This window comes from Calidris pugnax, unplaced genomic scaffold, assembly GCF_001431845.1.
Source record: "Calidris pugnax isolate Ruff unplaced genomic scaffold, ASM143184v1 scaffold103, whole genome shotgun sequence".
In the NCBI taxonomy this organism is placed as follows: Eukaryota; Metazoa; Chordata; class Aves; order Charadriiformes; family Scolopacidae; genus Calidris; species Calidris pugnax.
The window spans coordinates 4,810,178-4,837,521 of NW_015090990.1; the positions used below are offsets into that span (position 1 = coordinate 4,810,178).

At 37.7% G+C, this 27,344-nt stretch overlaps 1 protein-coding gene across 1 annotated transcript; it reads right to left on the reverse strand.

Annotated features, from left to right (window-relative positions):
- Positions 1–246: 246 nt before the first annotated feature.
- On the reverse strand, positions 247–27,344 carry IFIH1 (interferon induced, with helicase C domain 1). Its single transcript, XM_014954076.1, has 16 exons — positions 26,851–27,344; positions 24,536–24,692; positions 22,131–22,304; positions 16,531–16,611; positions 12,934–13,154; positions 11,846–12,056; positions 10,341–10,558; positions 8,655–8,771; positions 8,032–8,155; positions 7,709–7,942; positions 5,450–5,706; positions 3,815–3,964; positions 2,969–3,130; positions 2,444–2,634; positions 1,300–1,393; positions 247–1,195 (listed from the first exon to the last, which is right to left on the reverse strand). Exons 1-16 carry the CDS (start codon positions 27,298–27,300, stop codon positions 1,013–1,015), a joined length of 3,024 nt encoding a protein of 1,007 aa, XP_014809562.1. The 5' UTR covers positions 27,301–27,344; the 3' UTR covers positions 247–1,012.

A 27,344-nucleotide genomic window follows, 5' to 3' on the forward strand; every position in this document is an offset into this window, starting at 1 on the left:
ACATACCACTTTATCCTGAATTTGCAAAGCTCACTGTTATAACAACAAACAGACCTTCTTTCCACTCTCCAATATCTTACTTGCAAATTGGAGGGAAAAAAATCTGTGAATGAGATAAATATGGAGACACATTATGCTATTTTTACAGTCAGAATACCACTATCCTTTAAATTTCTAGGGTGAAACTGTGGTACTATTATTGTCAAAATACTTACAGTGAAAATGAATAAACAGTATCACAGTTGGTAAAGGTTAATCATTACAGTAATTTATTGAAAAAATACATACCTCATTATATAGCCAGTTTAACAATCCTATGAAATTAACACACAGAAAGACATTTGGCATTGTGCTTCTTGGACATTAAAATAATCAATTTCAAGTCAGTTTAAGGGCTTGATTTTTTGCAATGTCTTTTAATGGAAACTTAATTTTAATCCGTCAAAATGTATGAGCCTACAGCTGAAGATAAGAGGGGAAGAACTCAGTCATGAAAACACCGATGAAGCAACGATGATTCAGATGTAACACTCAGCAAATATGTTCTCTTTATATGCCTCCTCTTTCGAGATGCTTTATCTTCAACATGTTGTAGCAGAAAGAAAAGCAGAAAGTAAACACCATGGCAAGTCTTAAGATGTCTATCCTATGTCCTGTGCTTGACGACAAGTCACCTAACACACTTTTGACAGTGTTGCCAGCCCATGATGGACTGTAGTGAGTAGAGACAGGATTTTGTTCCATGGACACACATGACTGCAATGTATTTGGTTGTCTTCTTTGCCCCGGAGTACCACTGCAAATCTGAGTGCAGACAGCTGCCAAGGAAGCAGCTGACAAACAGCAGAAGGACTTTGTCCTTCTTCCCTGGGATTTTTTCCTCTTCAAAACAGTTTTCTCATGCCTGAGAGCTTTCACAGTCTTTATGATGCAACACTCTCTGTGGGACAGAGGAGCTTCTAACCAGAAGTCAGAGAAAAGTTGAAAGTGCCTCGATTTTCTTTCTGAGTCCTTAATCTTCATCGCTCGAAGGACAATGAGCTGCATAATCAAGACTAGGGAACTTGATGGGCAGTTCTCCCCATTTCTTAAAAATGTGCTTTGTTGTTTTCTTGTCTTCAAACACAACCACAAAATTTCTAATCTTTAGACAAGGCAGGTCAAGACCTCGGTGAACCATCATATTTCCCCAAGCCTGCAAATATAAGGAAATTACATTTCAGATAAAATAGACAAGATCATTAAACAGAAATAAATACAGATAAGAACATAAAAGTATGAAAATAAGTTGTTCCTCACTTGTCCACATTGTTTACATATAATTTCCCCATTTGTCTGGTAATCGGCATGCTTGTCTTGCAGTGTCTTATTTTCTATTGTTTGGTAAAGACTTCTGAAAAACAGTCAGAAAGCGCGCATCAGAATACATTGATCATTCAGTGCTACCTATAGCCTTACACACACAATGACTACAATTGCTGAAGTCAGATATGAAACCTAAAAAGTCGTAAGCTGTCTGACTGTTGTACACATTCAGGAGTGGGAGAAAATGCAAGGTCATATTTCAGACCCCTACGTAATGATGAAATACAACTGTACTCCATGCCTCCTTTCGTAGCATTTCAGGGGCTGCATCCTCCCTCACACATCTTAAAGTAGGAGCAGCAGGCTCTCCATTATACTAGGGAATAGACCTCACTTGATTTTTTCAGGTGCCATGGAGCTGTCAAAGAAATGATACCTCCAAGTCAGAGGTTTTCTTTTTATTCCTTGTATCCAATCTCACCCCTTAACAGAATCATTTGGCTCCGACCACCCAGAGCTGCAGAGTATGTCCACATTCTTACATCCTTTAGTTTAGGGAGCACTTGATCTTGAAGGCTACTTTTAGCCTGTGCTGAGGGGCACTGAAAAACACAGTTTAACGTAAATGTTCACCAAACTAGATGGCTTCTCTTGCAATGGAGATAAGAAGGAGCAAGAACACTGCGAGAATGAAAAGGGGTGTGTCACCAGTATGAACATCCTCTAAATATAAAATTGTCAATGCACAGCTCATGGTCCATATGTTGTTTAAGTCAAACTCTTATCCTGGGTCTGCTATTGGTCCAAGTATGTGGGTAACTGGTATTCACCTTCGGATACAGTTACACTGTGGAATACATACCATATTATATGATAAGTGACTTAGTTAATATTATCACAGGACCTTTATCTTTTTCCAAAGTGTCAAACTCTGGTGACCTCAAAATCAGGGATTAGAACTAACATTTCCTTCAGACTCATTAACTGCAAACTCCCTACAGCCTAGGACTTGACAATATTGGAATAATCTTTTTTTTTTCCCCTCACAGGGCCTAGAGGGTTACAGGCCATGTACAGCCCTGCTGAAAAGAAAATCAGTTTTTGCCTGAAAGAGAGAAAGTTGTTCATAAACACTTACTGGAAGTCTTTTTTCACACTGACATGATGCATGTTTTCAATAACCTGTATGTCTTCTCCAGAACATACCAGCTTGTGGCAATTTTTGCATAGGAATGTTACTAGTGAAGGATTTTTCTTGTATGTCTTGTGCTGATCTCTCTTTGCCTTCATTTGTTTTTCCACTATACTTTGCAACTGCAAATTCTCAATCTAGAAATAGATCAATAAGAGCACAGTAACATTCTGGTGGAAAAATAGTAATAGTTTTCTTTTTCAGTTATTTTGCTGAAGCACACAGACAGCATGACTTCTAGCCAGTTTTCCCTTATTGTATGTTTCCCCTCTTACCAAAAGGAAGCAGACATTTCTAAGAGCCCAGAAAACACAGATTATAAAACAAATATTGGAAGATGAATTCAAGGCTATATGTAGTAGCTAGTATTATTTTAAGTTTTCCTTCGCTAAGCAGGTTTCAAATAGAAAGTGTTTCTTACAATATAAATCAGTCTTCCTTAAAGGGAAAGTGCAGAATGGCAGTAAATACCTTATTTAAATAGTCTTTCTGCGGCATGTCCTGGACACGCTGAATGGCCTTATACATCATTTTCTCACGGAAAATATTAACATCTTCACGTTCAACAGCTCCTGAGGCACTTGAAGCCACAAGCGCGTAGGTGCTCTCATCAGATCGAGCTCGACCACGAGCCTACAATTTGCAAGGAGTACAACGTAAACACCACAATGTTCTCTACAACACTGCACAACATTTCTTCCTGGTTTTGCAATGGAAGACATGTACTGTTCTTCACGCAGTGTCCCCACAGAGCATTTTTTCCCACTTAACTCAGGCAGATGAAGAATCAGTGAATACCACATACTGTTTCTGCATTACCACTAAAGACACATGTGAAGTAGTACTCAGGAGATTTGTCATTAGCAAACATTTTGCAAAGCAGAAACTGTATTTTGTCACCAAAAATAAGCATGCATTTAAATATTAAACATATAAATATTTGTGTTCGCAAATTAAGTGAGAACATGGACCAACTAGTATCCTGATACGCAATTATCTCTTTAGCTGTTGATAGTACAAATGTCTTTTATACAAACCAGTCTGCTGATCATATTCTTATACCTTTTTGATAAGAGAGTTTACTGTTTGTGTAGAGCTTTAAATCGATGTTACACCATTACACATGGAGGCAAATTTTGTATTGCATGCAAAATGAGGATGGCAACTGGAAATGCACCTCATTAGAAGAACATTTTCTCTTTTAGTTTTCAAATATTTCAAGATTATCTCCAAAGCCCAGGTACCTGATTCACTATTTGTATATTCCAGACAGAAAAGCACTTTAAAAAATAAATTACGTACGCAGTAAACTCATACCTGCAGCATAGCAATTTCATTGGTGACGAGGCCATAGCGAATAACGATGTTACACTCTTTGATGTCTAGGCCTTCCTCGGCTACAGTAGTAGCAATAAGTAAATTTACACTTCCACCTCGGAACTTATCAATGACTTCCCGCTGCTCATTCTGTAAATTAAAAAAAAATAATCAGTATATTAACTTTCAGTATTAGGTTCTGTCATCAGTTTATTCTAAATAAGAGGTTTAAGGAATTATAGTCCAGTCATTTCACAGTGGAGTGCCAAACATAAGTGGTTTCAACAATTACATTTAGGCATCTTTAAAATTACAAACAAGGGGTTCCTATTGAATATAATAGGTGTTCAGCACCTTGATTTGAGGGAGGACGGAGCAAAAGCCAGTCTTCTAAGGTAACTGATCTTGGTTTTTAAAACTATATTATCAAAACTTTATAGCCCATGTCATAGATGTTAGCAGTTGTGATAATACAGGGGGTTTTGTTCTATCTTTTCAAATTCTTTTAAGTTGTTATTCAAAGGGTCTGAGTTTCTACCACTTCAGTAATTTCAGCTCTAAGTACAGACTTCAGTACTTCCAAGTCAAGTTCCAAAGCACTTAAAATTCTTCATAGTAAATGGGGACCATAATTTTGGTGGTCTGGGGTGCACCAAAAAGCTCATCAATGATACACTTAAACTAAAGCATTTGGAACATGGATTTCTGAATTAGCTGGGTATTTCAGACAAGCTTAAGCAGAGGGACAGAAACTCCTTATTTGCTATATTCAGCTTCAAAATATAGAGGCTGCTGTTTTGTTTGTGCAATGTGGCATACAGATTAAATACCAAATTTTCATAGCAAACAAGCAACTTTTTGAGTGAGTAATTCCTAACTTTTTATTTTGAAACTGAGAGCAGCTGACGGAAATGGTTTCTGCCCAGCAGTAAACCACACCATTTTTGCTGAAATGCTGAAGTGACAATTTTACAGGGAGTAAAAAGCAGAATAGAAGAAAGGCTTTAGTACACTGAGGTACTTAGTTTTGAAAATGTTGGTAGAAATCATCACAGAGATGTTGTATATGAAGGCAACGCAATAGTATGAGATGGACTGGTGAGTGATCAATTGTGAAACTTTCATTGCAAATTTTGGCAAATTCTCTTTCAATGATTATGCGTCAGCATGAAGCATGCACATAAATTGGCATAAGTTGATTAAGCAATGATATCATAAAAAGACAGGCATAATCAACATTGCAATTAGTTTTATTTTTCAATTCAGCAACTAAAATATAATTTGAATTACTGTTGTCCTGATAAATATAAACTCATTTAACTATGACATTTTTGCTATTTCCATTTATTTCACTTCTTCCTATGCTCCACTACAATTTGTGTCCCTTTTGACTATATACTCCTCTAGGAAATGGCTGTCTGCAACTCCAATTGCCATAGAATCCGAAACCAAAAAAGCTTGTTTCTTATTCTGACACTGTTATTCACCTGTCCTAGAGTTTATGATAGTAAATTGCTGGTGGGTATGAAACCAGAACTCTGGGCTGCAAACTTCAATCGGTTGTTCTAGTACTAAACCAAGCTGTTTTTTCAAAACATGCATGAGAGTTGAATGCTGAAGTATGTAGTTCTGTACCTGAGTCATGGGTTTACTTTCACTGTTATGTCCAGCACCAATAAGGTAATGGGCCTTAATTCCCACTTCTTCAAATTTTGGGTTATCCTTAATCCACTGGAAAAGAGCAAAGGCACTTAGCCGAGTCTTTGTGAAGATAATTCCTCTTGGTTCTTCCGTCTTTGTGAACTCCTCCATTAAAGTGTTTCGCAACTGTATTAGCTTCTCGTTTTCATATTCTGGCTTTTTAGCCAACTCTTTCAGCTGTTTCTTTTTTGCTTTAAAAATAGCAGAAATAAATTAAGAAAAAGTAACCATGTAAAATTACAGGTCTAGAAACAAAACAAAGCAAAGAGCAGCTTTCTATATCATTTTCCCAGCATGGCTAATTCACATCCAGTTTGAAGAGCTGTGGTATACCAATTTATTTTTCAAGTGAGCTTACGTTAATTAAAAACACACTAATCAATCAAAATAAATCACCATTAACTTTTTAACATACGCTTTGCCTGTATTTCCTGGTGAGAATAAGCAAAAGAAAAAACTCAGTCTACCTACCAGAAGTGGTACAGAGTTAAGTATCAAAGAGCTAAATCACACTTTATAATACATGGAAAACAGTTTTAAAATAACTGAAAAAGTCTTACATGGAGAAACAGATTAATCAGCCCTCAGTGCTGAGATGCTTTTTATTACTTTACACATAAATTGTCCTTGGGACATTGATTAGAGCAGGAATCCTCACTAGAAACATGCAATGTAACAGACACCAGGATGGGCACATTGTTATCGGTGCTGCAGCTTTTCAGTATACATTTCAGTATGCTCAGTGAAATGTTAAATGAATGACGCTTCTTAGACAGGCACAATTGACCATGACCAGGGAGGAATCCTCATGTGTTTTATTTTTTTTTTTAAATTTCTAATATTGAAAAGTTTATGTCATTGTCAGATGATCATGCAAACACAATAGTAATACTTTAATGGTGTGTTAAGACATTACAGTCACACTGTTGTCATCACCCTGGACAGGTTATCACACTGCACCTTGCCCAATGCAGTGGTAGTCTGCATCATAAACTACTACACCACTTAGGTAGTAGCTTTCTGACTACACTCTTATTCATATTTTAGAGTTAAATTAAATGTATAAAAATACATACAAACAGTAGGTAGATGCAACAAACACCCACAGTTTTCCCCCTTAGTTAAACCTGCACTAAAGGCTGCAGTGAGTTTATCACCCAAAGCTGAACTCTGGTCTTAGAAATTATAAATAGAAATTCAGTAGTTCTCCTCCTATATTACTCCTGGCCTCTTCAGTGGTAACATTAAAACAGATTGGAGTATAATTTATTTTTCACTATTAGGTTCTTTGAAATTAATTTACCTGTGAAAATTAAAGCAATCTAGACAACTCAGTTTCATTTTTTAATTAGTTTAACTTTTTTGTTCTCAGCACCAGCTCAATACTGAAATTGTAAATAAGGGGTCATAAAGAGGCATGAAGAGTCATTAAAAACATGATGACTAATCTATTTTTCTTAATTTTTTTTTAATATTTCCTGAATTTCTTGTAATTCATAGGATACTTGAAGTTGGGATAGGTGCTGCAGTACAATCTGTTTCTACCACCCAGAAGCCATAGGCAATGGGAACAAACTTGTCTACCTTTTCCTCATTGTAAAGGTAGTGAGGAAAAAAGGACACACATGAATGAATCCTAGTTCCAGAGTAAATGATCTGAAGAAAAGGCAACTAACTTTGATCTTTGCAATTTAATCCTCCATTTAATTCTCTCACTATCCGCCTCTTCAACTGCAACTTACTCAGGGTCATCACTCCCATCTTTTTGTACACAGACAAACAAAGTTTGGTAGAAAGGGTTGGTTCAAAACCTGTCATTTCATTACTTTTGTATTCCATTTGCTCAACTTTTTGCCCCTCAAGAGCATCTACTGGAATATGCATTCTGTCTATCTGTCAGAGTGTCCTCAGGGACACTTCATTGGAGAAAAGCAGAGAAGTTTTTACTATGAGCAAAAATAAAGTGCCTTTGGCCAAAGCTGAAGAACTTCTACCACATGCTGGGATGTGATCGCACTCAGTTGTTGTTTAATGTACTCCATACTGTATGAACTGGGACATTCAGACACTGTCATAATAAAGAACACAGAAATCTTTAAAATGTAGTAATGGGACTGTGCAAATCATGTTAGTGCTTACTAGTTCGCCCTATGGATTGAAAATAATAAATATCAAAATGTATTTCAAACTTACCATGAAATAAACCTATTAGAAATTCATCTGTTTCATCCTGTTTTGATACTGCTGGTTCATCATCATCATCATCATCACTCCTTACTGTCTTCTTACTTTTCTCCTCCTTATAAAAATTATTTAGGTGATTGTATGCATCCACCATTCGGATGGTGTCATTTATCTGGAGAGCGTCATTGTATTTCTTCAAGTGTTCTGCACAGACACGCTCCTTGCGTTTTTCTTCTTTTGCAGCTAAAACAGAACAAAAAGTACAAAATCATCCCTGTGTATAGAATAACTCCAACTAGTCCAAAGGTAGGACATTTTTGCTATGTGGTTACCTTTTTTCTCTTCTCTAATCACCCACTGTTCATATGGCTGAGTTCCAAACTCAGATTTTGGATGGAGCTGGCAATAGTTCTGAATCTCTCTCATGATCTCAGTAATTCTCTCTCTAAATGGATCCTAGAAATAAATTGATTACAACTTAAATAAGCATTTTCTGGTAACGAAAACATTGGCCTGAACTCTTCTAGCTAGTACCACATTTATTAATTTTTAAAAATGTTAAACCTTAAATTGAAAAACAAATAAGGCTGCTAAATGTGTTTAGAGATATGGAAATAAATAGGTCAGAAAGTTACAAGAATTATGCAGTGAAATAACATATTTTTAGTGAATATAATGTCACTAATACAAACACGTCAACTATGGTTTAGAAGGTCTTTTGACCAGATACCTCAAAAATATAACTCAAATATGTAAAAATTTAGTTCTATTTGACTTTACTGATACTTTTGCATGCAGAGGGAAGCAGCAAATAAATACACGCATATTCAAATTAGCACTATGGATCACAATAAATCTATAGATAAAGAGCATTAGCCAGAAGCTTTTTATTACCATACAACACACTTTGCATGGGCCATATAACTTTAACACTGATTTGTTTGAAAAAACCTACCCTTCTGTTGTCATCTGCAATCACAGTCTTCTTATATGGTTCTTTCACCTGATTCTTCAACTGGGAAGCATGTTCTTTAACAGTCATGATTCTATGCGCGTCAAGATTGGCACAGATCTGGGAGAAAACAAAACATTATTTCTTTTAATGTTTAATGAATTATTCCATATGAAAACTTGAATTAATGCAACAGAGCTGCTTCTTCAGGTGCTGGGTTTTATATAATTTTATTTTCTTCCTACAAAAATTGGATACAGACACTATTAGCACAAGAAAGGCCAAATCTTTGAAAAGCATTTGAGATAAGTTGAACAAGTTACTTTTCAGGGCAGAAGTGATCCTTGCACACTGGAAAAAACTTGCACATCTCAGCTTAAAAGAGGTATTTTGAAAAGGAAAACCTACTGTCAGTATTTTGGAAGAGAAGATCTTGGAGCACAATACAAACTAACAAAAATAATGGTGAAATAAAAAAGAAGAAAATAAATGTTAAGGAGTAATTATAAAAGTAAGAGCTGGTCATGAGAGTAGAAAATAACTTGAAATTATGTTTCTTGGAACAGAAAGAGAGAAAATTTCTGTGCTAACTGCATGACTGAACAGGACTTTTCTCCTTTTGATCTCTTCCAAGAAGAAAATATGTATATTTTTGTCACTAAGTCTAAAGTAATAAGGGAAACCTTAAAATTTTCATGAGCAAAGAAAATAGGAAAGGAAGTCTGGCAGGAAAACTTTTCAATGTCTTTAGCAGTAGTTATCTATTTTAGTTAGCATATTCGGATCACATCTCTTCAGATACAAACCCCAGCATCCTAACATTAAGATTTCAGAGCTGATGAAAGGAGTTCTCTGCTTTTTCCACTGCCAGAAAGTTTTTGTCTCAAAATACCTCACTATTCCATCTGCTTCAATACAGCATAAAAGCTGCTTGCAAGCCTCACCTATTCAATAGCTCATTCTCTTCTCGTGCAATTTTCTAGTCAGGAGTTTTCACTGGAGTACTGGGCTAAATTCTGCTCTTGGATTACTAATGTAAATCCACTGAATTTCAAGCACAACAGAGTTTCCTTAGGGGCACAGCTGTGTAAGTATACATTCTAACCAGTTACCTCGAGTCAGGTATTTATACAACTACACAATACTGCCCTCTCAATGAGTAACTCTAACTGCTGTAAAGAAAAATCATTCTTTGCTACCTGAATCTTAAAAATGGTTTCTGCTTGTTCAAGTATTCAACTTTGTTTTTCATTTTCCTGGATCCACACAAAATCCCAGCTTAGTCACTCCAAAAATACAGATATAAAATACTGTGAAGTCCTGTGATTTGAGGATACACAGTAAATTCTGATCCAGCAATGGAAAAGTAAGAGTTTTATTAACTAAAAAACCTCGCTATTTTGTGAATTTCTTGCCTCTGATCTTAACTTGATAATTTTTTTCAAGTGAGGCAATCATTTTACTTCCCTTGTTAGTTGCCTTACTTCCCTGTAAAGTAACCTTTATTTGTACATGGGTTTCCATTAACTTGTAGTGGGTCAATTTGCTGAATAGCTGTGAGCTGAACTCCATGTACACAGGAAAAAAAATAATTCCGATTATATATCTGGAGCCAAACACTGACTTTAAAAGCTTCACTTGTAAAAGACAATATTCTTTTAGTAGTTTGCAAATGTGAGGGCTATTTACTTTCAGAATATGTTCTTCAGCTTTTGTGTTAGATTTTGCACCTCCTACACCAGGTGAGGCTGTAAGTCCCAGGATCTGAGGCTGTGGGATCAGTGGTTTGTTTTCTTTTGCCAGTTTCCTGTTCTTCCTCTTTTCTTTCAAGTAATGTCGCATTATATTGTTGTAGACAGCTTCCTTTTGCGTGTGATGACACTCATCAATAATGATGAGTGAAAAATCTGAAAAGAAAATGAACCCCAAAATGATTAATTTTCTTTCAAATGCAGGATTTGTGTGAGCACCTCATTTTTGGAAAAAATGTAAGTCCTTATAAAGGAAGCTTTGCAAGGTGTGAAATCCATTCAAAAAATGACTTCATTACACCGGCTGGTCGGGACTCGGCTCAATTCTGATCGCATCAGCAGTTTCTGTAGAAGTGTTCAGGTGCCTCTGTATGGCATTCCCAAATGGTTCAGATTTGGGAAGTTTTATTAACTTAGGTGCGGTGGCAAGGAAATAAATTCAAGAAAATCTCTGGTACTCTGCCTAGGTTAATAAAAAGGCATTCTGAAGGAGGGGAGGAAGTTCTGAAGTAGCCAAGTAGCGCTGCAGTAGTTAGTTTGAATTGAGCAGTACTTCAGTCAGCACTGGGCACTTATAAACACAGACCGACCCCTCAGGTTTCTCTGCTGTCTCTGTAACACCTAGACAGAACTTTTTAATCTTAGATCCATTATTTTGAATATCATAGCTCAGATGCTCATCTCGCCCCAACTGAAATAATTGACTGCAGATGGAGGGGGAAGTTGACATCTCACAGAGGAGGGTCACTGTAGCCCAAATCATGGAGCTGAAGTCATGAGTTGCTCCATTATTTGTATGTCACTGGCAGATAATACCATTTCCTTTCTGATCTCCCACAGATATCTGCCACTTTAGGATTCTGGGCAAACAATTTTATTTCATCTCATCCTGTATCTTTTGTTTTCTTCAACTTTCTTCTACTGTTTTAGGAGAACATTGTATCTGCCAACCTCAGAGAGATGCAGTGATAAGTAATCCTATCCCTGTACATTAGAAAAACGTAAGAGTGTAAAGAGTATTACATTGATGACAGATTGGCATTTATTTTTCTGTTCCATTGTATTTCTCAAACTGACTACATTTGAAGTTTTGTATTTTTTTTCTCATCCTGTTTACGTTGTATCTATCTGATATAACTCAATGTTCTACCAAGCGTGTTCTACCAACAGCTGCATTTGCACAAAGTTGTGCTTGAGTTAGATAAAATAGGAAGCATAACAAATATTTAGTACAAATGAATTGTAAGAGTCTAATTCAGCTTGAAAAAACTGCATGCTCATTAACTAAGATCTGGTTTTGACTCTGAGTACAGCTTACATTAATAAAACCAGTCAACTGAAAAAACATTAGCTACTGAATGTGGCACATTTTTACTCTGCAATTTTGCAGAATAGAGACATACTTTTAGCACTGCTGTAAAAATTTCAGAATTAAAAACTTGCCTGATAAGTGGACACCTTCTTCATCATCTTCGCCTGAATTTAACAGTGAATTCTCAAGGATCTGTGCTGTACTGATGATGACATCATTTCTTCTGACAACTTCAGGAAATGAGATTTTCAGCTGAGAATCACCACTTAAACCAATAACCCGATACCAACGCTTCAGGAATGGACTAAACTCCTTTCGTAAATGCTGTTCTACCAACGGTACCTGAATAGAGGTTTCCAAGGAATTTAAACCAGAACATACAGAGGATTAAAAATACATGCCTGTTTGCCAGAAATGTTGTTAGGTGAACATACATTCTATGATTCTATGATTCTATACACTTTGTCCAAAACACACTTTTTTTTTTAAAAAGCAAGCATCCCCTTATTCACTGCAGGTTAGTATTAAAAAAAAACAAAACACCAAAACCCAACAAACAGAAAAAACAAAACCAAGCAATAAAAATCCTCAACAACTGCTCCTACGAAATCTTTTTGTCCCAAGAACTTTGGCTTAACTGTGCCTTAGAAAGAAGAAACAAACCATGCATGCTCAGGCTCTTTAAATGAGCTTATAATATGCTATCAATTTTATTCTTATAGGAGGAGATGGATATCTTTTATTCTTTTAATAAAATTCTTAAATATATGTCTATATTTTAGTATTACAATAGACAATTGTGTGCTGAATTTAACTGTAAAAATTACAGTAATTATCAGAAAATATGACAGAATATTCCCTAACTACTGTGAGGCTCATCAGGTGGCCTTCTTTACCAAATCCAAATGCAGAATGTGAAAAACATATTTTTAAAAAATATTATTTAATTGTATTCATCCTAACATGAAATTATACTTTTTCCAATAATGTGGTTATAAGAGGCACATTTAAATTTGCATTCGCACTAGGGTAAACTAAAATTATTCACACTTGCACCATGATGATGGTACAAGGGAGATGGCAGTCCAGAGCTCTATGCATTTAAAAATAACTACATCTGAGGAAGCTGAGAAATATGTTTATATTCATTTTACAACTTCTATATTAACAGTGTATGACGTTTGAAAAATACTATTTCTTTAAAAATAGTCCCACATACCTTATTAACAAGTACTATAACTTTTCCAGGCTCTGATGCTCTTCTCTTCTTATCCAAGTGATCTTTGGTAATGTAAACAGCCACTCTGGTTTTACCACTGCCTGTAGGCAGACATATTATGATATTCTCCCCATTCAGGGCTGGCTTTGCAACTTCCATCTGGTAATCTCTCAGGGTCAGTTCTGGCTCAGGTGAAACTCTGCTCTCCGCTTCATCTTCATCTAAGGGTACAAAGAAATATAAATATTAAACAGGAGGCACAGAACACTTATAAGAACGTTGTACAAATTGAACTAATTTCCTAATCAGAAGTGTCTTCTGAATAAGCAGAAACAGGGCATATTAGGATAGGCAATGTTGCTCTGTGGACCTGTGCAACTCTGGATGAGAACTGCTTACATCCAGTCACCAGCCAGGGCAGGTGGAATAAGCCACAGTGTGTCTTCACCCATCTATGCTGACATGACTGTTATTATGTATGAATTCAAATGATACAGTTCAGTAGCACTGGGACCAACAAAGGCTGTGTACAGAGCTGCAGTATTTATAATCTAGCCAATCTTATGTGGTGTTCTCTTTCATCAGTACTGAAATTTACTTGGTTGCAAGTGAGCTACCTTTTTAAATACTTCCCAGAGGATGAAAAAAAGGATGGAGCCATAGAAAGAAAAAAAGATAGGGACCACTTAAAAAATAATGAAGGGAGTTATAAAGTATAAAGCTCAAATAGATAAGAAAATTCAATTGCCCATACAAGATACAGCTAACTGCAGAATATATCACACCTATTCATGGTAGATTGCGCTGCTTCCAGACTGACTCAGACATAATGCAATCGAGGTATTCACTAAAAAGCCATATACATTTGCTCTCTGAAGGCCAAAGCATTCCATCTATCATATAAAATGCAATGGCAGAGATTTCAGATCTACAGCCCACAGGTGAAACAAACAATGTCCAAAAGTTAGAAGTGGAAAAATGCTGTTAAATTATTTCAGGCATTAAGAAAAGCATATCAAGTCTCCCAAGTTTACATATATTTAGGATGTCAGAAATTATATGTATTTATATCAGAAGGATTTATTTCAATGAAGCTTTGGGCTTTTTTTCCCCTCTACAGATCTGTTTAAATCATCCTCCAAGCATTAACTGTCCTTTGTGAAGAAAAGGCACAAATTCATTCTACTAGGCTAAAAATGAGGGAAAAAACCCCCTATAGTTTTATTTCCTGATGATATCATTAAATGAAGAATCATGAGGATTTTATTATCACTGATACATTACACATAAAATAAATGTATTTTTCTACTATCCTTGATTCCATTAAATAAAATTAAACTAACAAAAAGTAATGAAGCTTGATAAAATACTGCTGATGGAAACATCCGAATGCCATTCTTAAGTGTTTTTTGCTTGTTTTGCCTTTTAGTGTGAGTGCAGTACTACCTGGAACACAGGGAAATTCACACCAGAGAGTACTTGCTGTTACTTATCTGACTTCTACTACTCTTTTTTGAGGAAGAGCGTTGTTTGCTTTCTGGTTGGGTAAACTCAATAGTTCAATCGTATTGAAACTAGCACTTTATCACCCATCTGTTTGGTTTAATTTCAGTTTCTTAACATCCTCAGTTAACTGTCCAGGCCTAAAAAATATTTAACTTGCTCTCTCCTAGCTTCCTCAGCCCCTGTTTAGACAAAGGCTAATACAGGAATCTTTTCACAGGATATGATTTCATTAAAGAATTTTCATCGTGCACGGTATAACTTTAGGGAAGTTTTCTACCTTTGTACAAGGCTCATATAAATTACTGCTCCGGGCTAAAAGGAACATAATTATTGTTCCATTGTCCTAATTCCACCACTTTTCTTAAATGATCCTTGCACAGAAAACTGCGACTCAATCTACATCATTCTTTGCATTAAAATCCAAATCATCTCAGTGCATTAAGACACTATCCAAACATTTCTGTTAACGTAACAGCCTTACTGCAAATTTTCAAATTATAAAATCCATAAATATCACAAAGTCCATCTGTATATCCTTTACTTTTTTTCCTCATAGTTGCTCTCACTGAGTTTACTAGGCATGATTAAAAAGCACAAATGTTTTTTAAAACATTTTAACTAGTTGTTTTTAAAGCCCACACATAAATAGAACATACAGCAAGTAACCATCGGAAAAAAATTATTCTGCATTCTTCACATTACTATAGTGATTTATTGTTTTCTGCTGGACTACTGGATATAAACAATGCCCAATGTACTTTTCAGGAATGTAAACAGATCAGGCCATACGTATTTATATGCTGCTACATACCAGTAGCCTGTATCACCCTGACCAACCGATGCAGCGTGACTGTCCACAGAACAGAGACGTTTCCGTGCCCAGACATTTCATGTGACACAGTGAGGAAAAAAATACAATGTGACTGATGAGTCAGCTCAGTTGATGCAGAAGTGCAAAGGATATTCTTCAGACTTAGCAATACATAGACTAAAACCCTAGCTATGTGGTAGCCATTTAGACCTGAGATATCCTGAATTTTCTGTGTATGTACAAAATACATGGATTTTAGTATTTAAAAAGCTTGTAACTGTTTTAAAAGCATTTCTAGTAAACACTTTGCAAGCATACCATATATAACATTTACATTACTGATCTAATACTAGCTTTATTAGGCAGAGCTGGCCCAAAGGGTACCCAGATTGTTTCTAGCCCTTGCACAAGACACAGTCCCAGCACAAACTTTGTAAAGGCTTTATTCCAAAAGGTAACGGGATCTTCTTGAATTCTGGGTAGGCAAACACAGGCTGTTCACCATGGTGGACAGCTGCAACATTGTTCTGCCTGAAGTCTAAGATTAAAAAAAAAGAATTAAAATTGGGATGTCTTTTACAACAGCAGTGTTTAATTGGGCTCAGAGTGTATAAATAGCAAGTTCATATCCGTCTGCAAAGTATTCTGTAAACACTGTCCAATATTCAGCTGAAAACTGTATGTAGAACTTGCACGTATATTTAAATGTGAGATTTGCAACGGTCTTCAGATAGTAACATCCATTGATTAGGTTCCTTTTACAGACAAGGCTACTAAATCACTTCGGTCCAAAGTGGACCTTCATTACTGTTCTGTAAGTACCCTGGAAAGGCTTCTTCTCACCCTTAGATGCCTCTAAAGCATGCCCTAGTCCCTCTCACTCACCCTCTGCAGGGGCCAGGCACAATCTAGCTCCTGTGTAAGAACAAAAGAAGCACATATATGTGGCAGCATTACAACTATTTGTACAGGCAACTGCACTGGATGACGACTGGAAGTCCTTTCCAGCCTATATGATTCTATCATTCTGCATCACTGACCATTGTATGATGACAACGTTCAGAGACATATTCAGACGATCTCAGTCAATCAACTCTTTTGGGGCAGTGGCTTAAGTTGAGACCCATAAAAATGGCATCTGTTTTCCAACAAAATAAAAGGAAGTCTGTCATCTAAATGTTATGAAGTAGAGTTCACAGTGAAAGCCTTCCACTGATTTTTGTTCTAGCCCATTCACAGAGCTTATTTCGCAATTACTAGATAGCAGAAGGGAAACATACCTGAATCACTGGTTGTACAGCTCTGTCCCAGGTTTTCATTCAAGTTACTGGCACTTGCATCTCCTATGGAGACATCTGACTCTAAATGAAAAACAAACAAATGTAGCATAGTATATTTGCTATACAAATAGAAATAGCAAAAGCATATTGTTTGCCTTCTCCCTAAGTTGTTAAAATAGGCTACACAAATATCTGGCATGGGTGGCTGAGGTATAATTTCCTGTAATAAACTTTTTCTTAGATAAAGAAATATGAAAGAATATAGTTCATTTTTGTATAGAAAAAAAATACGGATTGGAAGATGAAAATCCAAAACAGCAGAGGTTAGGCAGTGTGGGTCATGATTTATCATTGTCAGGCACCTGTGTTCTGGTTGCTTTGAAGCAAGGGTCCAGGTATGACCACCTGCACGATCCCCTCTAGTCCTCTTTTACCATATCTTTTCTGAGGTGGGTGCAGAGCCAAAAAAACCCCATGTTGGTCTACTGGATACACAGTGCTGCTGACAAACTGAAGAAATTCTCTTTTACTCCTTATAAGCCATATCAGTTATATCTGTCATAGAATAAAATCAAAACCAGAGATATGATTTTTTTTTTTTTTTTTAAAAAAGGTTTCCTCCATGTAACATGAAAAGAGTAACCCATAGTTCCCACTAAATAAAAGCGAGAGGAATATTAAATCTTCCAAACTCTTTGCAAGTAAAAGCAGAAGCCAACAATTCCTGTGCTAAACAGAAGACTTGGGACACGGCCACAGAAATCTGGCAAGTTTACTGCACGCATTCTAATGTAACGCTCTCCCTCTGCTGGGCACTCTATATATTACACTGACATTTGTTTCAGTCACAGGTGTAATTTATATAGCTAAATGTTCCAAAATTCAGTCCTTTTAATATCTAAAGAGATACACAGTTCCTCTGGAAAAATCTGCTGCAGACAGCCTCATCCTGCCATCAGCTGCTCATAGTGTGCAAAAGATTTTTTTTTTTTTTTTTAAAAAAAGGTTTCCTCCATGTAACATGAAAAGAGTAAACCATAGTTCCCACTAAATAAAAGCGAGAGGAATATTAAATCTTCCAAACTCTTTGCAAGTAAAAGCAGAAGCCAACAATTCCTGTGCTAAACAGAAGACTTGGGACACGGCCACAGAAATCTGGCAAGTTTACTGCACGCATTCTAATGTAACGCTCTCCCTCTGCTGGGCACTCTATATATTACACTGACATTTGTTTCAGTCACAGGTGTAATTTATATAGCTAAATGTTCCAAAATTCAGTCCTTTTAATATCTAAAGAGATACACAGTTCCTCTGGAAAAATCTGCTGCAGACAGCCTCATCCTGCCATCAGCTGCTCATAGTGTGCAAAAGAAATTCGTCAGAATAATAGCATTGACCTACTTTTTACTTAATTAGCTAGTGAATGTGTGTCTTACCAAGTTTTGCTTAATTATCTTGTGAACTTGTGTCCTATCGAGGTTTTCATAGTTCTTCCCAGTGAATATCCCATTATAGTACATATCCTTATTGTACCCAATAAATAATTCATAAAGCAAAACAGATGCTGTGAATGAGAATTTAGAACTAAATGGAAGTTCTAGTGTCTTAGAATGGTATTCCTGAAATATACACCATAAAATCTTGGTAAGTGAGATGGAAATTAAACCTAGTCTGCATTCAGTAAAAATATGAAGCTTTGACTTTCCTTTATGCAAGTTTTGGTCTCCTTGAAAGGTGAATAACACAAACAAAACTGCTGTTTCACAGGTCAAGTATAATACAGACAAAGGAAACAAAGCCACCTTAGCTACCAATAGGATTCAGGTATTTGTCCAAGTCTTTTAGTTTTTTTGCAACATAATCATGAAAAGTGATGCAAACATCTGTCTTGCTGTCCTGCAGCTTTCATCATTCATTCCATACAGACCTCAGAATCTGATCCAACTATGAATCACCACCATCTGTAGGAAGTGTTATGATGGGCTTGCATTAAAGACTTTAAGCCCCTAAATTAAAAGCCTAGTCTCCTAGAAATCAATGCAATCAACAGAAAGGCACTTAAAAACATATATCCACAGCGGAAGCCTGATTGATATAAAATTTCCCTATTATTATGTAATGCATTCATTTAGTATCACATTAAAGGACAGCATCGTCCTGAAAAAAGAAGAAAACCTCACCAGTTGTAATCCATGTTCAAAGACCTGCAACAAGCTATTACACAGCATTAGTGGGAATTCCAGCTATGAAGATGACACTGTGATTTCTCGTTTTCACTTTCTAGGAATCCATGGGATTGGAAAGAGAGGAAAAAATCTAAAATGACCTACTGAAAGATGTATACGCAGCAGAAAATATGCAGTCACAAAGTGTTTTGTACAGAATTATCTGAATGACAAAGTGCAGCATGCACTGCAAAATAATCTCTCAACAGGAAACGTCAGTGGTGAACTGAAATGCATAATCATCTTTCCAAATGAAAGGTCAATAGAATAATGTTTTCCTTTTTCAACTGTGGGCACTTCCTTGAGTTATTTTAAAATAATAAAGAAAATAACCAGTAAGCCTTTCCAAAACAATGAACCTGATATTCTAACAGCTTGTTTTCACCACTTTCACTAGTCTTCCCTTACAGCCATTTGCCCGTGCATTGTAACGAAGCATATTCCACAGAATGATTTTCAGTCACTTTGTACTGACTAGTAACCATAAAGACAATCAAATGCAATGAAAAAAATGGATTTAAATAAGTATTTCTTTCCTGTCCCGTGCTATATTATTTCATAGAACAAGTTTCAAACATCAGAAAATAGAAGTGAAAGACCAAAATTTAAACAGGCTGTTAAAATTTGTCCTACTTTCAAATGAATAGGCAGTTTTTCTAATCTGAAGCATTAAGGGACATTTTGTAAGACATTATTGAAATCTCCAGTTAATTACAGTGTAATTATTTGTTCCAATCAACTTTTTTTTTTTTTTATGAAAATGGCCTTCAAAAACAGAGCTGCTATTTATTTAAAGTGTTGATTATACACATAACTGTAGCCTTAATCCAAGTGTTTCACTTCTGACCTTGCAAACTTAACTGCTTTTGTGTGTACAGTTTCTAATCTGTGTTTTTGCATGCACAATTTCTCTCTAGTTTTCTCTCTGGCTAAATTACCTATTTCTACTTCGTCTTTATGACCCTACTGCCTTCCTAACTTCTCACTCTGTCTCAGCTACTCCAATAAATACTCAGCTACTCAGAAGACAGTTTAGATGCAATGCAAATTGCAGTAACTTCAAGTGACTTGAAAAAGCTTCTTTCTTTCTCCTTGAAATGTGTCCTTGTCAATACATGAAGGAATGGTGGGCGTGTACTGCAAAAGTGACAACACTTGACAGCATCAAATTGCAAATTAGGTGGGTTCCCAGCCTACTTGGAAGTAGAATCCAGGCTCCAGTTGTATTTTCAGCTTCCTGGTCTAAAAATACAGTCTTATGAGGTCATGAGAAAGGATGGAAATGGAAAAAGGCTTGAGTGCGGTTAAGTCTGTGTGTACGAGTGCACAGTGATCAAAGCTTACTGCACTTCAAAATGGCTAAAGGTGAGCCAGTTCCTCTACAGCCAGCTTAATGCAGCACTGTCTCCTGGCACTGCTGGTTTAGTTCAACTCAGAAGCACACGTTTACAGTGAATCTGTCAATTGTCCTCACTTACACTACTTTGGTTTGTATCATAGAGCTGGTTTGGATCACAAGAAATGAACTCCTGTCCACTAAAACCTAATGAGATGTGTTCCAGCCACCTTCAGGCATACGGTCCACACCAGACTGAAGTCAATCTGAACCAAACTGCCAAAATTTGTATAGAACGTACACCCTTGGCACCATTCCACTGAGCAGATCCGCTCAGCTGCACAAACCGCTAATGACCACTGTCTATTAATTTCAGTACAGTTCAGTGCTGAGGAAATAATAGTTTTCAGGCTATAATTAGATTGTGGCAGACTAGTTAATAGCTAATAGATCTACTTATCTGTTACCCTAAACCTGATAAGAATCAGGTAAAAGGTCACGCTAACAGCAATGAAAACTCACCCTTGGTGAGGCTACAATTAAGAGCCTTAGCCTTGCCCTGAAAGGATCCTAAGAGTAGGGATAACTCAGTATGATCCATTCTGAATCATCGTTAAATATCTGGCACCTCTTCTATATACTGCCAAATTAGGTTCTAATCCAGGAAAACCGAATTGATATTTTTGCTGTAGTTAATAATTCATTACTTGCTACAAAACATTGTGATAAGCTGTTAATATCATGCTAAATGAGAAATAGGCTACTACTGTTGCACACTGAAAGGCTGCAGTTTTCAGAGCCAATTTTTTCTTTTTTCTTATTCATGTTTGATAAAAAAAAAAAAAAAAAAAAAAAAAAAGAGCAGCCTTAGCTGTCTTACTCCTTTGGCTAAGTAAGGATTTATCTCAGTTGTAACTATTGTTTGAGCTCCATCTGAACTTGTAACACATATGAATAGTTCCTTAACCATACAGCATATGTTTGAATCATTGGTTCTCAGCTATGTCTGCAAATTGTTGCTGGTAATTGCTGTTGCTCATGATCAACTCCCAAGGCATGTTTTTAAAAGTAGATCCATATGAACAACAGGCCACAATTTCTAAAAATTTGTACTAAAAAAGTACTTCTGAGCATGTGATGTAAGTGACAAAGGTTGTTTGATGCTCTGTAAATATGAATCTTCGGAACAAACAGAAAAATTACTTGTTGGACAGCTCTAAAGGACTTAAAAACAGAAATGTTTTCCAATATAGAATTACTAGCCTTCTAGAAAGAAGTACTTAATACATCTGCAATTATAGTGGTACAGAAACATTCCTCTTGATTTAAATTGTCAGCACTAGAAGGAGTTGTCAATGGAAACCTAATGTTTTCATTGGATAATATAAACCTACTACGAATAGGTCTGAAATAAAGTATTCATTTAATAATATTAATATTTTTAATTAAAACATTAAATATGTTTGAAATTTACTTATTTCTTTGCCCTGTAAATTAAAATATAATAATATGAATTTGTTAAAAGTGCTATATAAGAGGAAAGGAAGGTCATTAATGTTGCTTACTTATAAGAAAATAAAGCAGGCCATAGAAGATAAAAACATCATCACTACAACCAGGATGCAAAAAAAGTCTACACAAAGGCTGCAAATAGTGTGCTACAGATTTTTTGGCCATGTCCTCCTAAGCCATTCTGCACTGTACTAGCAAATTGGTTTCTGAACCAGCTCTTACCCTACAGATTAATTAGTTTGAGTATGACAACATGTTCTTATCCTAGAGCAACAATTTGAACTTCACAAATTTGTAGATCTGACCCTTCAAATTGCTACTGCAGTTAATTCACAGCAAGAAATGGAATTCACTGCTTCCAAAAAAATCAAGATTTACTTCTTCCATTCATTCCCTTCATCTTGACAGTCCCATACGTTCCCGAATTTTTGTGCAAGGTGGGAGCTAATGCACCACTATGTTCTCTCAGTTACTTACAGTTACTAAAGTCTAACTGGTACCAGCACAAAATATCAGTTAGTGGCTACCTGGAACTACAGAATTGTTTCCAATAGATGTTTCCAATGCAGTGTTCTCACTGCTGAAACCATCATTCACATTTTCTTGCTGTTTCAAATCCTCCACTGCGGCATGTCCTGGTTGGCTTGTAACTTCTGTTTCTTCATTTGTATTGTTCATCCCATTTTGTCTATTCTCTGTTCCTAGAAAATAAATAGAAATTCCACAGCACTATAAAACATTTAACTTCTTTCAGCGTGGAGCATAGAAAACATAAAACTAACCTGTATACATCATGCACATAACAGCGTAACATAAAGTCTTCGTCTTGCTTTGTAGTTTGGCATTTTAATGCTTTTATAAGTACTTATTAAGAAAGTTGTCAATCATAAATCTCAAAGATCTGAAAACTGAACTTGTGGACTAGACCATGTTTCCTACCTCGTCAATGCCATTGGGCCTGCATGCTTATAAATGGATGTACCTTCCAGCAGGACTTCAAAATTTGCTCACAAAACAGAAAGCCCGAGAGATCTTTCACAAAATGTTTTCCCTCCTTCCACTACTTTGTCTTATTTCAAATACAGAAATAATTTCTCTCTGGCTTCTTTGTTCTTTAATTTTTATTAGACTCATGTAGAACTAGGCATGCTCAAAAGGCAAAAAAAAATGCTGTTCAATACATGGACAGGCTGCAGCTCTGCAGAGAGGGACCTGGGAGTCTGGATGGACAACAGTTGGTCATGAGCCAATGTGCCCTTGTGGCCAAGGTGGCCAATGGTCTCCTGGAATGCATTAAAAAGAATGTGGCCAGCAGGTGGAGGGAGGTTATCCTTCCCCTCTACTGTGCTCTGATGAGGCCACATCTGGAGTACTGTGTCCAGTTCTGGGCACTCCAGTTCAGGAAGGACAGGGAACTACTGGAAAGAGGCCAGCAGAGGACTACAAAGATGATCAAGGGCATGGAGCACTTCTCTTAGGAGCAAAGGCTGAGAGACCTGGGTTCTGTTTAGCCTGGAGAAGAGAAAACTGAGAGGGAATGCTTATAAATTTATAATGTTTATAAATATCTAAAGGGTGGGTGTAAGAAGATGGGGTCAGGCTCTTCTCAGTGGTACCCAGCAACAGGACAAGGAACAACAAACACAAACTGGAACACAGGAAATTCCATCTGAATATGCAGAAAAACTTCTTTGAGGGTAGCAGAGCCCTGGAACAGGCTGCCCAAAGAGATCGTGGAGTCTCCTTCTCTGGAGATACTCAAAACCCGCCTGGATGTGTTCCTGTCCGGCCTGCTCTAGGTGAACCTGCTTTGGCAGGTGGTTTGGATAAGATGATCTCCAAAGGTCCCTTCCAATCCCTACCATTCTTTGATTCCATGACTCTGTGACTGCATTCCAGGGTTTTTCAGATTTGGTACTCAATTACTCTGCACTTAGTAGATTTATTTCAAGATTTATTTTTTATAAAGTTCTCAATTTCTGTGTGCAGGTGTCTGCTAATAACAATGTATTTTACTGTATCAAATCACTAGGGATCAACCTGGAGTGATAAAGTGTAGCACCACTCTTCTCCTTCCAAGGTACCCAATGAGCCTGTTCTTCATGTTTCCTGCCTATGGCCTTTTATCAATAGCAGCTCCAGCAATCAAACACTTTACATGTCTACACGTGTACGTGACTTTGTACATGGAAAATTTCTTATCCTGTCATAAGAGCAACACAATTTATGCTTTACATATTTATCTGGGGTTTTGGGGGCCTGCATTGCCCAAGTTTACTGAGAAACTGTGTAATAAATGCATTCATTCATGCATCAAACAACTGAATTAAGTTTTACCCTTTAAGTTCTGCACTATACAAAAAAATTCAGAAATGCAAAGTGTGAAAAGAATTGAAAATAAAAGTATGTAAAGAATTCTAATAATTTGCATATTTCCCAAGTATTTATTACTTTGTTTACATTACTGATAGCAAAGCAACAAAGACAAGAATTTAAGTCTGAGAAAGCTGCAACACAAAATGAAAATTAGGACCACAGTAGCTGCTGAGGTAACACTAATCCTTGTGTTGAAGGAGAAATCCAGAAAAGGTTTGCCTTGTTTGTTCAAATTAATCTTCAGAATATTTTTTATGAATGATTAGAAAAACATTGAAAACTAATGGGTTATAAAGGGTAAGGATTCGGTTTAATTATAACTACATACATAGTATTGTATTTCTGATATTGCTTAATAAGGATTTTTAGTGTTTAAGAATCTATTGAATAACCTGTAAAATAGCTTGATTTTTAAATCTCTGGACAAGTGAAAGCATTGGTTTCAGTGTCACAGCAAAATCAATATGGTGAGAACCCTGCATTGTTTTCTAATTAGCAATACAAAAAAGAGATATTAAAACACCACACATTAGTACTAAGGAAATAAGATGATTACCTCCTGTAATTCCATTTAAATCATCTGCAAGGTTTCCATGTTCGGTTTCACGCAAAGCAACCAAAAAAGGAGAGAACCAATCTTTCTTCTGCACTATTCTGCTCAACAGTTCCCTTGCACCATCTCTGTTCCCACGATTGTCAGTAACAGTATGAATCTGGTGAAAATACAAAAACTCAAACAATCTTGAAACAGACTTCGGAAATTAGTAAGTTTTGTCCAACCTCATGTTGGACATATGGTTTCAGGTAGGATATATAAAACTTACTTAACTGGAGAGATTGGTAGTACTGGATAGTGGTTGTAATAATAATCATTATATTATAATAATTATTGTGGAATAATACTGGTGTTCACACTGGTTTAGGGAATAGTCAACCTTGATTCTTGAGAAGTGATGTCATACGCCTTACCAGAGCTCAGACTGAATCTGAAGCATTACTTCATACATAAAATGAAACATTTCTCTTCATAAACTCCAGCTTCATCATCTCAATTGCCACTACAGGATACAATAGCTCAGCCTCTAAAAAGTGGCTGTTGCCTTCAAAGAAGCTATGGAAATGTGTCCCAAGCTTGTCATGAGCAGGATTTGACATATGACTACGTGAGGAACAAAATGACCATCCCAAAAGTAAAGCAGCCCAAACCAGGTGGTTAGTCCTCAAGGCCAACTTTCTTGAGGCTTGAGAATCACCCAGCCTGATATGCAAGAAAATGGGCAGGCACAGCAGAGGGAATCCCCGACTGAGACTGAACACTAACAGAAGAGATAGGAAGTGGGAGTAGAGAGAGGTAAACAAGCAAGAATACAGGAAGTGCATCAAGAAAGCCTTAGGCACTGTTGGAGTTGAAACTGGCCAGACTGTGAAGGGTAATGAAGGGCTTAATGGAAATACCAGGAGCAAAAGATGACGTAGGGGGGAACATGTGGACCCGTTACCAGGGAATGGGGCCAGTAGCCTCCTAAACAGCCCCTGCCTCTGCCTGCTGTGTTACCGTATTAGGCTCCCCATCCCCTAGGGTACAAGGGTACTGCTACCTGACACTCACAAGACAAAATTATGTCTATGACTGTCATTTAACTCAGATGAAGTATTAAACTACCTAAAAAGTAGATGCTAAAGCTCAGAGTGCAAATATGATGTAGCTCCACCCTTAGTTTGACCGTTTTCTCCTTATTGCTATGGCAAGTATTATTTTAATTTCTTCTTCTGACACTGTTTCAGGGTATCCATTTGTTTGGGTTCCAAGTAAGTTTCACACTAGTCCCAGCAAGTCATTCTTAGCCAAATGGAGTAAACACTGGCAAAGGTTAACACTTGCTCTTTTCTATCAAACTGGTATTTCTGCTCAGCTTCCTGTCTCGTGTGATACTCCTTAGTGAAACTATGGCAAAAAAAGGGAGGAAATGTCTTGCTTTATTTTAACTCAGGTACTCTCCAGGACTTTTTACAGGTCACCACTACTTCCTGGTATGGTTCAAGGAGCAGAAGACACTTAATGATCTTCCGAGTCTAAGGTCTGTGGCAAAATGATAAGTAACAGTAAAGCTGGCATACTTCTTCCACTTTGACACTGGCTTAATCTAACTCTCTGGTCACAGTGTTTTTCTTTCCCTAGTTCTTAGCTGGCATCCCACATGTCCTCAACACAGAAAGGACATGGACCAGCTGGAACAGGTGCAGCGGAGGGCCACGAAGATGATCAGAGGGATAGAGCACCTCTCCTATGAGGACAGGCTGAAGGAGTTGGGATTGTTCAGCCTGGAGAAGAGAAGGCTCCGGGGAGATCTTATAGCAGCCTTTCAATATCTGAAGGGAGCCTATGGAAGAGCTGGGGAGGGACTCTTTGCCAGGAAGGGTAATGATAGGACAAGGGGAAACGGTTTTAAATTGGAAGAAAAAAGATTCAGATTAGATATCAGAAAGAAATTTTTTACTATGAGGGTGGTGAGACACTGGAACAGGTTGCCCAGGGAAGCTGTGGATGCCCCATCCCTGGAGGTGTTCAAGGCCAGGCTGGATGGGGCTTTGAGCAACCTGCTCTAGTGGAGGTGTCCCTGCCCAGGGCAGGGGGGTTGGAACTAGATGATCTTTGAGGTCCCTTCCAACCCAAACCATTCTATGATTCTATGCTGGCACATTGCCATCAGCCTTCACTGGCTTATTGGAGCACCACTTCTCTTACCCCCCAAGTCTGGGTACTCCCCTTTCATTTTTGCACTTAAAAGCCATTTCTAGTTGTGGCTTCCTATATACCCCAAAGCTCCTGGTACGGTGGCCAGTGTCTGTGGTGAGAGGTGGGCCACTTACCCGATCCAGGTCGTCCTCCTGGAAAATGCCCATCTCTAGGCACTTCTCAGCCACCGGCCTGGGCAGCATTTTATCCACCAGTGTGCCGTGGAGCAGCTGCACTAAGTGCACGCAGAGGTCGTGGTCGGCCTCCTCGGCGGGCGAGGGCAGGAGGCTGAGGCTGGGGTTGAGGTAGCAGGCTGCCAGGCTGCAGCCGCCGTTCTCCAGCGCCTGCAGGAACTCGTGGAACCATCCGCAGCCGCGGGGACCCCGCTCCACGGCCCGCAGCAGCTCCTCCGCCCCCTCCACCTCACCGCGCCGCTCGGCGGCCGCCCGCACCTTCTCCCTCTCCTCCGCGCTCAGCGAGGGGAGCAGGTCCAGCACCGGCTGCACACGGATGACCTGCTTCAGCCGCGGCCTGAAGCAGGAGATCATGTAGAGGAACCGCTCGTCTCGGCACTCCTCAGCCATGGCCGGGGCTCCGGGGTGCCTCTGCTGCGGCAGGAGGGCGGGGG